The 14,808-nt window shown below is 36.0% G+C and overlaps 1 protein-coding gene across 1 annotated transcript in view; it reads left to right on the top strand.

The window, feature by feature from the left end:
* The window catches only part of adam19a (ADAM metallopeptidase domain 19a), a 125,796-nt gene that overhangs the window by 65,308 nt on the left and 45,680 nt on the right, over nt 1–14,808 (top strand). The window contains exon 5 of the mRNA XM_055211459.2: nt 6,783–6,859. Within this exon, the coding sequence (XP_055067434.2) occupies nt 6,783–6,859 (77 nt within the window). The remainder of the gene's footprint in view (nt 1–6,782; nt 6,860–14,808) is intronic.

The following is a 14,808-nucleotide window of genomic DNA, read 5'->3' as shown; positions in this document are numbered from 1 at the left end:
GATGATTCTTTTAGTGGAGTAAATTTTTAAGTAGTGCAGTAAAAAAAATAATGCAATACAAAGAATAAAAAACAACATAAATTAAAGGGCACATATTATGCAAAATCTGCTTTTACAAGGTGTTTGGATATAAATGTGTGTTAGGAGTGTGTGAAAACAACCACCCTACAATAAAAAAAATTCCCACTTCAATTGCGTTTACAGAGCGCAATACAACATGTGTTCATGTTTTGTATGTAAAAAACGCAGTATTTTTCACACAATTTACTTATCTCTATACCGCTGTTTTCACTGTCCTTAAAACGGGCTGATGTCTTCCTTGTACTATGAAGTCTCTCCTTCAGAAATACGTAACGAGTTCTAATTTTGTAATTTGTTTAGTGTGTTGTGATTCGACAGCAGCTTAGCCTAGCCAGAGCCGTTTGAGCTTAGCTGGCAACTGACATATTCCTGTGGGCGGAGGTTAGTCAGAAGCTCTTATTTTAACGACATTCAACCGGGAAGTAGAGGATTGTAGTCCAAACCGCCGTTCTCTGTAGTTCTTGAAAATCGAATTCTGTTAAAAAATTGCTTGGCATTGAACTTGAAGCTTTATAATTTTGCAGGCATTGTTTATGCTCTAACAGCAACCTTACATACCAACTAAAGTTTGAAAAATGGGTCACGTAAAACGGCCGCTTTAATTCCCATTAAACCGAAGGAGTCTCATTAGACAGGCCATTTTTTTAAGTATTTTTTTTTTGGCTATTTTTGCCTTTATTTGACAGTGATTAAGGAGACGACAGGAAAGTACAGGGAGGAGAGAGGTTTTTCCCAAAAACTTTTCTTAATGTGATTGTTAGCAGGTTATAGTGCTAATGCTGCTAAATATACTGTTGTCTCAGACTGTATTTACAGGAATCAGATCTATTTTTAACCAAAAGCAGTAGCTCATTTGCATTTAAAGGTTGCATTTTGGACATTTTTTGTACATTTGTCACACTTTAATGTTTCAGATCATTAAACAAATTTAAATATTAATCATATTAAATTAAATATTTAATATATGAAGAGTTTGGTTCCAAAACGCGATAAACGCCATTTTTGAAAAAAATGAGTTACTGCCAAAATCAGTATTATATCAGGTCAGTAGTTAAAAGTAAATTCTTAATTTACGCAAAATCCAATACCCGCCTTGATATTCTGTCATCTTTTCTCCCTTTTTTCCCAAAATGCGACAAACGCCACTGCTCCTTTTTTACAGAACGCAATAAATCCATTCCTGATATTACAGCCGACCAGTCACGCAATGTAAACAAACAATGGCGGCGCGCTGAGTACACGGAGTCCTAGTTTTCCTCATCTACTTTGTACTTCGTGATCAACAAACAAAACAAAATAATACTTTAATTGCATTGCTAAACCTGTGGTGGTTTTCTGTGACGGGAAAGAAACGTAAGCCATCAACATATAATAATTTCCGCGAGAGGCACTCGGTTGCTTGTTCTCCCGACAGCATCAAGCCATCATGCTAAAACATTGACCCCAGAGGATCTTATGAAAACTTTACATTATTTTACTCAAAGTCAACGAAAATCGAGCGGGACCAAAACATTTTACAGCTGATCGCTGTGAAAATGTAAAGAGACGACGTCAACTATAACCGCAGCAATGCGTTCTTAATATAACAAAGTAAGTGTTTTGGTTAATGCCATTAATGTTTATTTTTTAATCATTGTATACCACTAGTCAACTAAATAAATAGAAAATGGTAAAGATGAATGCACATTTATACATTGATTTAATAGATTTATAGCATTTTGAAATAAAAAACTGTCATGGATTTATTGCATTTTGTGGAAAAAAAATTCGTTTTTATAATAAATCTTTGAAAATCAAGTTATGGATTTGAATTTTTTATGTTATTATAACCTAAAGATGCTATATGAAAGTTTGTAACAGAAAAGAGTGGTTTTCATCTTGTCACTTTCTTGGTATAGAAAACACGTTTTTACCGAAATTTGTCAAAATGGATTTATTGCGTTTTGGAACCAAACTCTTCATATATTAAATATTAATTTAAATGAAGGTTTTTATTATTAAGGGAAAACAAAATCCCAAACTACATGGCTCTGTGTCAAAAAGTGTTTGCCCCCTAAACCTAATAACCGGTTGGGCCACCCTTAGTAGCAACAACTGCAATCAAGCGTTTGCGATAACTTGCAATGAGTCGGTTACAGCGCTGTGGAGGAATTTTGACCCACTCATCTTTGCAGAATTGTAATTCAGCCACATTGAGGGTTTTCCGCCTTTTTAATGTGTGAAAAAGTGTTGCCTCCCGTAGATTTCTTATGTTATTGCATATTTGTCACACTTTAATGTTTCAGATCATCAAACTAATTTAAATATTAGTCAAAGATAACACAAGTGAACACAATATGCAGTTTTTATATGAAGGTTTTTATTATTAAATGTATTATTGTCCCTGTGTGAAAAAGTGTTTACCCCCTGTTAAAACATATTTTAACTTAGGTTTATCACACGTGAGCTCAGTTTCTCTATCTGGCCATCTGTTTGTGACCTCAAGCTGAAGCGAACTTGGGTTCTGCAGCAGGACAATGATCCAAAACACACTAGCAAGTCCACCTCTGAATGGCTGAAGAAAAACAAAATGAAGACTTTGGAGTGGCCTAGTCCTATAGAGATTCTGTGGCATGACCTTAAAAAGGTGGTTCATGCTTGAAAACCCTCCAATGTGGCTGAATTATAACAATTCTGCAAAGAATTAAAACAGACTGATTGCATGTTATCTCAAAAGCTTGATTGCAGTTGTTGCTGCTAATGGTGACCCAACCAGTTATTAGGTTAAGGGGACAAACACTTTTTCACACAGGGCCATGTTGTTTTGGATTTTGTTTTCCCTAATAAAAACCTTCATTTAAAAATGCATGTTGTTCACTTGTGTTATCTTTGAATAATATTTAAATTTGTTTGGTGAACCATTAAAGTGTGACAAATATGCAAGAACATAAGAAATCTGGAGAGGAGCCAACACTTTTTCACACAACTGTACATATATACACATACAGTATATAATTTATTTGTCAGATAAAGTAAAAATGTAAAATTAATATGTTTTAAATAACACCTTACACAATGTAGACAATATAAAAGTCTAATGCAGCAAGTAGGGATATTTTCTGTTATTAAAATTTTTTGGGTTCCTGAAAAACATGCAAGGGCAAAAATACTCTTGGGTTTTTAATCCAAAATCTATTTTAGCTACAGAAGGCAGAATTTGCCATAGATCATCATAGAAAAAAATTGCGGAATCTTGTAACTTGTATGCTTCTGTTGAATGTGGTGAAGTGCCAGGTTCAATCAAGGATAGGAGCAACGTGCTCGCCTTTTCACACCGCCTGTTCACTGCGAAACAGATTTGCTTTTTTTACGCATCCCCAAAATCCGACTTATTGATCAGCCAGAGAAGCTCCACGAAACCGTGAGCGATTTTCCTCAGTTGTGTTGCTTTTCCAGCCTGTTCTGAAAAATCCCATATCCAATCGCAGTCCCTGCATGAGCTTTGAGCTTTATAATTACGTTTCCATCACTTGACAAGACGTGATGGGAGAGAAGTCACACCCATGATTATTTCTGAGCCCCTTTAACAGCTTCCAGCTGCCCCCATGAGTGAGCAACGCTGGATGGGCGTAAATCTCACCACTGTGCAACAACACACAAAAGGGCTTTTCAGGGGAACGAGCGGTTCGCTTTAGTCACCGCGGAGATCACTGCACGCCGCCGGCTCCCTGTTGTGATAGACAGGATAATTTGATCTAGGAAAAATCTGTGGGATTTCTCTTTTCTTAGAGTACCAACATCTGCAATGGAAAACATGACAGTGACTGAGCTGTTATCCTGCTGGTTAACCTTGCATTGCAAACAGGGTGAAATCTTTGCCCTTTGCTGCCCACACAGACACATGCATACAGAGGTTTAATTAGCATTTTATTTATAACTTCATTTAAACAAAAGTCATTAGGCAAACCTCAGTTCTATCAAAGCAAAGAAAATCGAATATTCATGAGACTTATAGCAGGAAGATTAAACTGTCAGTGTGCTGGCTTCACGTTATAGCAAATCATTTTTATGTCTTAGTTCCTTTTATTGGAAATGAAAATATTTCCTCTGATGGCATGAAATGAGTTTGTGTTTAAATGCTGGTCAGTTTCAAACTTACTGACAGCCACAATGAGGAAGGAAGAAGCAGAAATTATGTTTATATAAGGGGACATATGGTTTCCTCTGTAGGCTTTCTTTGCTCTGCTGAACACAAAGGAAGATAAAGCAGAAAACATGAAAACTATTGACTTCCGTAGTATGAAAAAAATACTATAGAAGATCAGAAATGGTTTGGTTACAAACATTGTTACGAAAATAGTCCCTGATATTGAAAGTAAGGTTGCAACGATTAATTGCGTGTCCCATAAAAAAATACCTCTGAAATCGATTCTGTGTTTCATGCACAGCTTGTGCTTGTACTACGGCATTTGGTCAGTAGGAAGTCCTTATCAATCTAAAATCATTATAAGTCGGAGTCGTCTATAACGTGCATTTAAAAAAGCAACACTCGTTTAACCAAATCATTCAAAATATTCTTTATTATCATGAAAATACCATTTAAATGGGACTTGAAGAATTATCAGTTTTCTTGCAGGCAGTGACATCACCACCTATAATACATAATAGTCGTTCAAAAAGTCAACGGCATATCTGTCTTAAACTACCTGTGCCGATCAGTTTTTGCTTACGCCGTTTATGGGCTTTCCCCGATAAAGGAAAACCGTTTTACGCATTTACATGACCCCACACATTATCAGTTTAATCGGCGAAAGACTGTGCATGTAAACGCACTCATTGAGAAACGCACATTTGCATGATTAATCGTTACAGCATATTTATACAGCTAATTGAAAGTTACCAAGGGGACTATTTTCGGGCACTGCGTAATAATAAAATAATTAATTGGTCTTAGTACACGATGTAACTATAGAAGAGTCAAGTTTTAAATAGGAAAAATATCAAAACTCTTTGGTTATTTTTGAGCGCGATGCTAATGATCTAATCAGATTAAATGATTTATGCTAAGTTATGCTAAAATGGTACAGCCAGACCAGGAGATCAGATGAATAGATTCTAAAACGGTAAAAATCATGTTTAACTCTAGGGGAGCTGGAAAATAAGCCTATTTTCAAAAAAAGTGGAGCATCCCTTTAACAAACTATACCTATAAAGCGTTTGCCAAATGCATAAATGTAAATGTAATAATATATTTTATGATTTTGTTTTCAAAACAGTGCTAATGTTGCATTTTATATGACAAGACATTAAATAAAAATGCCTGTTGAGGAAACATAAAACAATTAGGGCTGTGTATCGCCAACAATTTTCCCATACGATACGTATCCCGATACAAGGGTCCCGATACGATACGCATCACGATACAAGACTATTTTGATTACAGTTTTTGATCAGAATTTACTATAATAACATTATTATCATTATCATCTCTTTATTGTTGATTGAATAAGCAGTGTTGTAACAGTTGTGTTTTGCCAGTCATTTATTAGCTTTTGGGGTAACTCATAGAAATATTTAAAATCCAAGAGTTAGTACTTAACTTTTGTTTTTTTTAAGCAGTTTTACAAAGATGGTGCCTTACTCTAGGCATTATAATTGTCTCTCTATATCTATGAATATATATGTAGTATAAACATGCAGTCAGATTCAATACTATTTAATAGAAATCAGATTATTAATGTGACAGCTATTGTTTGATGTAGCTCTGTATCTGTTCTCTAGACGTACACTTTTCACATGCAAATCTTTGTCGTGTTTCTTCTCAAATGCGTTAGTACTGTTTTATAAGAGAGTGGCTAAGCCCTTTGCAGTAGTATAGGCTAAGATATCTGCGCTTTCATACTGAATTCATTGATGTTAAATACGCACGCGCTCGCTATGCAGACACGTGCGCTAGCGAGACAGACATGCAAAGTGAAAGTATACCCCGCTACCTTTAACTCTACGTAGCCTACTCTGCGGGACTCTGCGTCCTTTCCATATGGATCACGTATCAACAGTGATTCGTCACGTTACTTTCAAAAGTGCATCCGTGCTGTATCGATGCGCCCATCGTCAGGCGTCCATGAATCGATATTTTGAACACAGCACTAAAAAAATGCTGCCACATCTAGACAGTATACAGTATACATACTGTATCTCATTATTAATTCGCTTGATGCCAGGTCGGTGACATTATCAACCATTGTCTCCAGAGACTATTGATCTGTGTGTCTACCTTGCTTAACCATCCCTCTTTTTGCTTCCGGGCTGTTAAAATAAATGAATTAATTTCACGCTCTGACCGTTCATATAAGTCTTTTTTCTAATAGCAAAAGGAATATCAGTTGTACTGGTTTGGCACAGTTTCTGTAGAGGTAAATGGAGCGATTATTTTCCAAATGTTCAGAAAACTGGCGAGGAGAGTCTTTTAAAAAGAGGTGGACTAATTAAGTGCAATAAACCTGAACACTGAAAATGTATCAAATGTAATTGTGATTTACATATGTAGTCTTTGACTACTAATTAGATAGATGTGCCATTAACTCACTGCTCAGTTTATGAGTAACATTAACTCTCAAGTTTCTCTTTGTTTTATCCAAACTGTCTTATCTTTCGCATCTTTCTGATATAGTTTCTGATCTTACCTTCTTTGAATAATCTTATTCCTTCTCTCCATCCAGAATCATTGCTTCTATCACGGCAGGGTCAGAGGTCATACAGATTCCTGGGTCGCTCTCAGCACATGTTTGGGAATGAGGTATGTCTACGAAATTGAATTTTCTTGGGTCACTCCAGAGCACAATCAGTTCAATTCATTAGGTCCCATGTCTTAGGAATGTTAAAATGCCACATTGCTTAACGTGATAAACATTCACAATACTTCATTGTTTAAGCATCTTATAAGAAAAATGGGTTTACTGATTAGGAGTCATCTGAATAATATCCCAGTCAAACCCTCTAGCGCTATTATCGGCTAAATGTTTTTCTTCATACAGTAAATATTTGGTGCACATACATTTTTTTTATTGCTTTTCCTCTTAAGTTACAAAATTTCCATCATTTTATCAGCTTAAATTATAAAATATATTGCTAGGAGCCAGTGGCTAAAAAGATTGTGTTCGAAACCCATCAGCGAGGACTTTATCTCTCATTTTCCTCATAAATAGTGTCGTCCAAAAAATGTGTGCTTAATTTGTGGAGAGAGGAAATAATTTGGCCAGGATATTGGGATGTTACTCAATAAGCCCTGATGACTACTACTGTGTCCCTACCAGAATGTTAATAGTTGATTGCACACCGCTGCAGTATCCACAAAATATCCACAGACAGCCTTGAGTTTGTGTCTGCCCACTGGCCACTGTCTGAGTAAACCGATTGCCTAGATACGAATCAGACCTCTCTGTCTTTTAAAGGTTATCACCCACCGCTGACACACTCATAAATCCAAGGTTTTGACATAAACAAATTGTTTTAAATCTTTTCCCAAGCCCAGATTTACGTTGGGTGGTGGATTCATATTTTTACTATACCAAATAAGCAACAAAAACGTGAAGTAAGGTTTCCTTTGCATTAGTGTCTGCCAAAATATTTTTACTTAGATTGCCGAAGGTATAGTAGGGCTGTCTGCACGCAGTCCGCATGATGTCATTTTCATCATTAAGAGGGTCCGCGATCGTCCACTAGCACCGTCTGCGCTCCTCCCAAAATTTGAGACTTTGCGGACGGTCCGCGTACGACAGCGTATGCGCGTGAAAATATTGACACTCCGCTGTAAACAATAACACAAAGGCAATAGACCAAAAGGCGTTTGCATACACACTACCGTCTTTTCTTTTTTTAATTTTAATTTCTTCCAAGAACAGAAAGCTGTGAAGCATTTTTGTCACCATAATGTTTGATTCATGTTCTTTGTTTTTTTGTTGTTTTTCTAAACTTTGTTTGCAAAGGTGGATCCGCAAATTTTCTTCATCTATCCTAAACTTTTTAATGTACTGTAAATGTCACAAATTGCTGCCCTGATGGCCTGGTAGAGTAATAAATTAAATAAGAAATCATTTGTGTTGCGTTCGCATCAAACACAGCTATTCGCTTGTATACTTTGTAGGCTGCGCAGAAAAAATACCCGACTCTTAATGCTACATACACACCAAACGCGGGGCATTGCGTTACTCGCTCTAGATTACTCGCGGGATTTAACTTCGTGTCATGCAAATTTTTCGCTCGAGTTTAATATTTTACGCGTTTGAGGCGAATAGCGGGTATTTTCGCGGCAAGCGTATCACCCATTGCGTCATTCACATCGCCCCTGCGAGGATGCTTCTGATCGCGTCTTTGCATTGACTTTGTATGATATCTACTCTTGCAAATCGTTGAACTCGCATCTGGTGTGAACCCACAGTAACATGTAAAGGGATTTGCCATAGGGCATAAAAACTGTATCATTTGGACATGAGAAAAGGCTTTTTTAAGAAATAAAAGACATTAGCTAATGATAAAATCTTTCATTAATGCAAATAGCTATGAAAATGAATATATTTATATTGTACAGTAAATTAACTACTGATCTGTTATGCATTATGTAATGTATGTTTATAATTTAATGTGTTCCTTTAGCTCAATTGGAAGAGCATTTTCAAACTATCCTCTGGTGGCGATTCGTGCATATCAGAGGGGGCAAATTTAAAATGTGTCATGTTTGTTGCTTGTGTTTTCAAAATATATTTGTTGCGTCATGCGAACCATGTGCATCACGTGTTTTGTCAAAATAAGTGTCTGCTGCACACACGTCAAAACCATTTACGATTAAAGAGACGCTCACGTTTACAAAATACATGCAAGACACTCCCTTAACAGTAAACTCTGATTACGCATGAGACTATGTGTGTATCTGGCAAACGCAAGCGTCTCTTTTATCATAAACTCTTTAGACGTGTCTGCAGCAGTCACTTATTTTGACAAGGCACGTGATGCACATAGGATCACTTGACGCACAGAGCACATATTTTGAATTTACAAACCACACACGACGGGCTACACATGTTGTGACGAACTGTGCATCAAGTGCCCTCGAAAAAAGAAGTCACTGGCCGCCACTGCTATCCTCCAACCCAGTGGTTTTCAAACTGGGTCGGTACCCACTTGTGGGTCCATATGTTGGTGGGTCCTGGTAGAGATTATACCCATTTACTGTAAGTGATTCGCAAAATGAAAAGTTTGGCAACCTCTGCTCCAATCCATAAGATTGTTTAGTTTCCTTGTTCGTTGCCCCAAATACAACCCACAGGTGCATTTACTAAATCGGCACCAATACTGGCTGCAGTATATTGGGGTATAATTTTACACTGATGACATTTTGAGCAAATAACATACCTATTTATTTATTTACATCATATAAAAGAAAGCATACAATGCGGTCTAAATTTTTAAAGTACAAAATACCAAGGGTACAAGGTCAAACAGTCAATTTGGAAACTATAAGTAAGAACATGACACAAAAACAAATCTCAATCTCTGATTCAGTTCAGTTGTTTCAGTTGCCATCAGAAGCAGTGATATGTCATCTTTGATTGTGAAATAGCATTAGATGTGCCAGATTATCTTTAAAACCATAAATATTTATAAAACCATTGCTAATTTTACAAATGCAGAACATTAAATGCAGCTAATATGACATACTATATTTTTCGGTCTATAAACCGCAATTTTTTCATAACTTGGCTGGTGCTGCATCTTATAGTCAGGTGCACCTTGTAAGTCAGTATGAATTAATTTTGACATTTACGAGGAAAGAGACAACATTACCGTCTACAGACGCGAGAGTCCGCCATACACTGTAAAAAATAAATTGTTGGCTCAATGAATTATTTTTTAGTAACTAGTTCCACAGAAATTTTACGTTCACTCAATTTCTGACTCCAAAGTGTTACCTGGATTGATGTTTTTTAGTTAGCCCATCTTGACTCAAATATAAAAAAGTATGTTTGCTCAACTAGCTTTATAGTTCATTCAACTAAAATGTTTTAATCAGTTGAATCTTTAAAAACTTACAGCAAAGACTCTGTCAATTAAAATTTAAGTATTTACTCAATGTTTTATGTGTTATTTCAATTAATATTTATTATTTTGGAATTTTTAAGAAACTTTTTAAAATTATTTATCAAATAATTTATGCTGGTGTTGTTAACAAATAATTAACTTCAGTCACATAAAAACAAAAGCTTTATTCACTTATCATACAGACTGAACATACAGAATTAAGTCTTCTCTAAATAGAGGGCATAAAACAGTCCAAAAGGCACTCCTTTTGCCAGTCAGAACATCTGCAGGGCCATTTAGGAGACTTTCTTCAGCCCTCTGGTCTGCCTCTCCACATCATCATCGCTCTGGTTTAATAAACAGAGGAATATAAACATACACACATACATAAATAACATGTTTAATATAATAAAGCTTGACGGTGAAAGATTTTATACCCTAAAATTGCCAAATTTCTCTCAGACATCACACGTAATTGAATTAAACACTATTGGGCGGTTTTCTCGGACAGGACTTATCACTGACTAAAATACTGACATCTGTTAACATATGAGTGCTATTGTTTTGTCTTTAAATGCACGCCAGTATTGTATTTTATAAGGTTTGTTTGTAAAAATTTCCCAATTTTAATTAAGACGGAGTCCTAAACCCTGTCCGGTATTATCTTAACTAAAATAGCTCCACTTTAACTCGGACACATAACACACACTTTAACTCGGACACATAACATAACACACCTTTATATAACTTATATGTTTACAAAAACGTCGAGTATTTGCGTCTTTGCCAATTAATATAGTCTAAAATTAACATTTATTTACAAACACTTACCTGACGTGAACTTAAGGAAACGGCTGATGAATTGTGTGTCGTTGTGGGAAACAGTGAGTGATTCCAGCTGTTACATGCGGAATGATCTCAGATGAAATGACCTGTGATTCAGATCCTTCCGAGTTAAGACATTTTAAATTAAAAACGAACGCACATACTGTACATACACACGCGCGCGCGCGCACACACGGGTACACACGGGTATATTTAGAAGTTTTATTTAAGATTGTTATGATATTGGGACTATTTCTCCTTCAGCTCTGAAGTTCAAATTCGCATGCAGTCTGGTTATAACAAATGTAAAAGATATGAAACATCACTCAACAGCGATATCAATTAAGTGCAATCCTAAAATATGATTTAAAACATAACCCTTTCATTGTTAAGTATGAGAAATTAAAATGAATTAAATCACGTTAAAACGCCACAGAGATACCAGAGCCAGCAGTCGATTTCTGATGCGCTTGCCGAGGAGAGGCTGCGCTGGGCGGGGTGTGAGCGCTTAAGTGTCTGTGATTTTCTGGAGCTCATATGGAGCTCATCTACGTCCGAAAGTGTCCGAGCACATTTTTAAATAGACGCTTTCTTTATTAACCGACCGCATATTTAAACTTTAAGCACATACATTCACGCCTGAACAACTCTTAAAATTACATTTTGTGACCAAATAACAGTAATATTATTAGCATTTTGTTGTCAGGAAACATAGCTGTCATAAGTCCACATATTTACCTGATTTGTCTTAATTAGTTCAGTCAACATAGCCATTCTGAATGTTGACTGGATTTGAAAATAACAATTCATTTAATATTTTAAACACAGATTTATCTAGACTTAAAATAATATGTCTTCTCAACTAGCTCAAACAAAAAAATTGGTTTAACTTATATATTTTTGCCCGTCCAACATTTCATTAGTTGGATTTTTTACAGTGTATGCTCATTCTGTATTTTTGTAATTTAGTGGATTCAGTAATGTGGAATGATGAGTATGCGAACTTTACGCTAGTTGGCTTGTTTGGTTAATTTAGACTATTCAACCTTCCAGGTAAGTTCTGTATGCTATGGTTTATCGTTTAAATAACTGATCATATTACTTTAACGTACAGACATCTATTCAGCCTGCTGTTCTGTCTACTAGTGTTTAGTTGAATAACTTGCCTTTCCAGATTAAATGTCTGTTCTTCAGCTTGGATTTTTGTGAAATAATTCTCTAAATAAACGCGACGTATTGTTTAGTGTGACATATATATGTTATTTCGTCTTAATGACGCATTTTTGAAAGATGCGGCTTATACCCTGCTGTGGCTTGTAGTCCGGAAAGTACAGTATAAGGGAAACAACCTTTCAACGTAACCACAGGTTGAAATAAGCTGCTGGACACTAGCAGGCGGTTATCCCTAAAACGTAAGTCTGCATCGTAGCAACCTATGAGGTTGTTGCTTTGAAGGACAGTCTCAGCAGGACTTAGCAGCAAAAAGTTGTGTGTTTAATTCTCAGGGAGCACACATAGTTATAAAATGTATACCTTGAAGGTTAAGTCACTATGGATAAAAGTGTCTGCCAAATGCATAAATGCATATTTACTGTATTTGTGAAAGTTATTATAAATGTTACCAGGTCACGTAGCTGCCCAAAAACAAAAACAGGAAGAAACAAATTTTCTAGCAACAGTTAGAGGACGTCTGGCAGAGTTTTAATTGGAAGTAGTGAATGTTGACTGGAGGAAAAATGAAGCTTATTTATTCTGGAAAAGGGTTTGAAATTAGAGAGCAGCAGTTGAGATGATTCTGAGATGAATCAACATTTCCCAGTGTCTGTTTGCATACCAGATCATTAAATGGACAGACTCTAATAGCGCTCGCTCATTTCACAGGACTGTTAGAGAGCTTACTGGAGTTTTTATGTAACTGGCTCTTATACTCCGTACATTGCTGGATTGTTAAGGCTAAATCCCAAGGGTGTCTGTCTGTAGATATTACCAGTGGTCTTGAATGTCTTGGTGAAGACAAATCGAGTCATTAAACAGCTGTTGAAAGGTTTTGCATGAGCATATTTAATAAGCACTGTACATTTGTATTTGGTTTCTTTTTTATTTCTTGAGACGGCTCTTTGGTTTCTTTAGCCTCAAGTCATTAGTGCTCGTGTGTTGATATGATATTGTTTGAGTGTGCAGTTAATAGAGGCATTAGTTCATTTATAAATGTTTGTCTTTTAGCTTTTTGTATATTATTAAAAATTTATTTTCATGAATATCATTACGTTTATAGCAAAGCAATTTGAATCAAAGCCAAATCTGCCCATTGTTTGATGTCGGGATCCATTATGAAATTATAGCTTGAGTCATTTTGTCTGGGTTTGTTGTCAACTTGGGGAAAATGACAATTCTCATTGTGAAAATAAGTGTTGCCCAGGATGCCCCGCGGTGTAAACAAATGGTTTTTGTGGGTAAATGGATTTGTTACATTTGTGGAGGTCAAACATTTCCAATATATCTTTCTTGTAAACAATATAAAACAAATTACGCATTGATTGTCATTACTGTTGCTGGGCGATTGTGGTGTATCTCTTTCTATTTGATTAAATGTTTAAAAGCATCTTGTTTATATGCATGTATTGCTGACAGTGATCTGATTCACTGGACCTTCTGCTTCCTCTTCTAAATGGTAATGCGTTGACTATAACCCTGATCTACCTGCTGTCTATCTATTCTGGGGCCAGAAGAAAGATCAAGAGCCAATAAAAATCCACTTCTGTGTGTTTGTGAGAGAGATATAATGAAAATGAGATTGTTAATGTTGAAATTGCTAGTCTACCCAAATATGAAAACCCACCCTCATATCTATTAATTCTTACAGGGATAATTAATTTAAAAAAATGAAAATTCTGTCACCATTTAAATGTGGACAACAAGGATATTGACCAAATGCTCTCAGTATGTATAATATGTTTTTTTAAAAACCTGTGCTTCAAATCTGCTTAATCCCGGCCTCAGGCCATTCAAAAATACAGCTTTGTTGGCAAAAAACCCTAAACGAAACGGCGATTTGTTGGCAGAATCCACTAAATGCCATGTCCACTTAATCCAGTTGTCCTCTAAGTGCACAAAAGATGATCTAGGTGAACAACGATGTCCAAAATGACTGTGGATGACATTTAAACTTGGTTGCCTTGTGAGTCCTTGGACTTGAATACAACCTGTGTTCTATTCATATGGATCACAGCGCTCTTTGTGTGGTTCACTTTCATTATTTGCAATGTTTCTAGTTGCATATTTAGTGATTTTGCAATTGTTCACTATGTCTTTTCCAAAGAAGTGGATTTTTTTTAGAATTGAAGGTTTTGTCAAAAAAGCTTGCATGCACAAGGTGTTTTGCAGCTAAATATAGTTTTTTTTTTTTTTATAACAATGACTAAAGTGACATTGGTGAAAATAAGGCATTTCAATAACTGACTAATAACCTTATCATTGCCATTAAAGTGAAATTACTGAAGCCTGATAAAAAATGCTCATTTACAAGAAAACATTTCAGATGCACTTAGAGGGTTTTGCATTAGAACTCTTCAATTTATGAACGCAGAAAACAGTCATCAATGCATCAATATAACTGCCTGCTCGACCAAATAGTTGAGCACATTTTGAGTCCCTATAATTTATTGAGAGGAGTACATAACTTAACTCAAGCTGATTGAGCCATCTCTACTATTTGATTGAGCTATATTATGCACAAAAATCCACTAGATGTCAGTGTGTCAATCAACAGCACATCTGTCACAACACATCTTCTTAGACGGATGTCAGAGAGAAAGAAATCACTCCTGCCATGTGAACTGTTCTTGT

This window comes from Misgurnus anguillicaudatus, chromosome 21 (assembly GCF_027580225.2).
Source record: "Misgurnus anguillicaudatus chromosome 21, ASM2758022v2, whole genome shotgun sequence".
Taxonomy (NCBI): domain Eukaryota; kingdom Metazoa; phylum Chordata; class Actinopteri; order Cypriniformes; family Cobitidae; genus Misgurnus; species Misgurnus anguillicaudatus.
The sequence above is the reverse complement of the archived record's forward strand: the minus strand, read 5'-3'. Positions and strand labels throughout refer to the sequence as shown.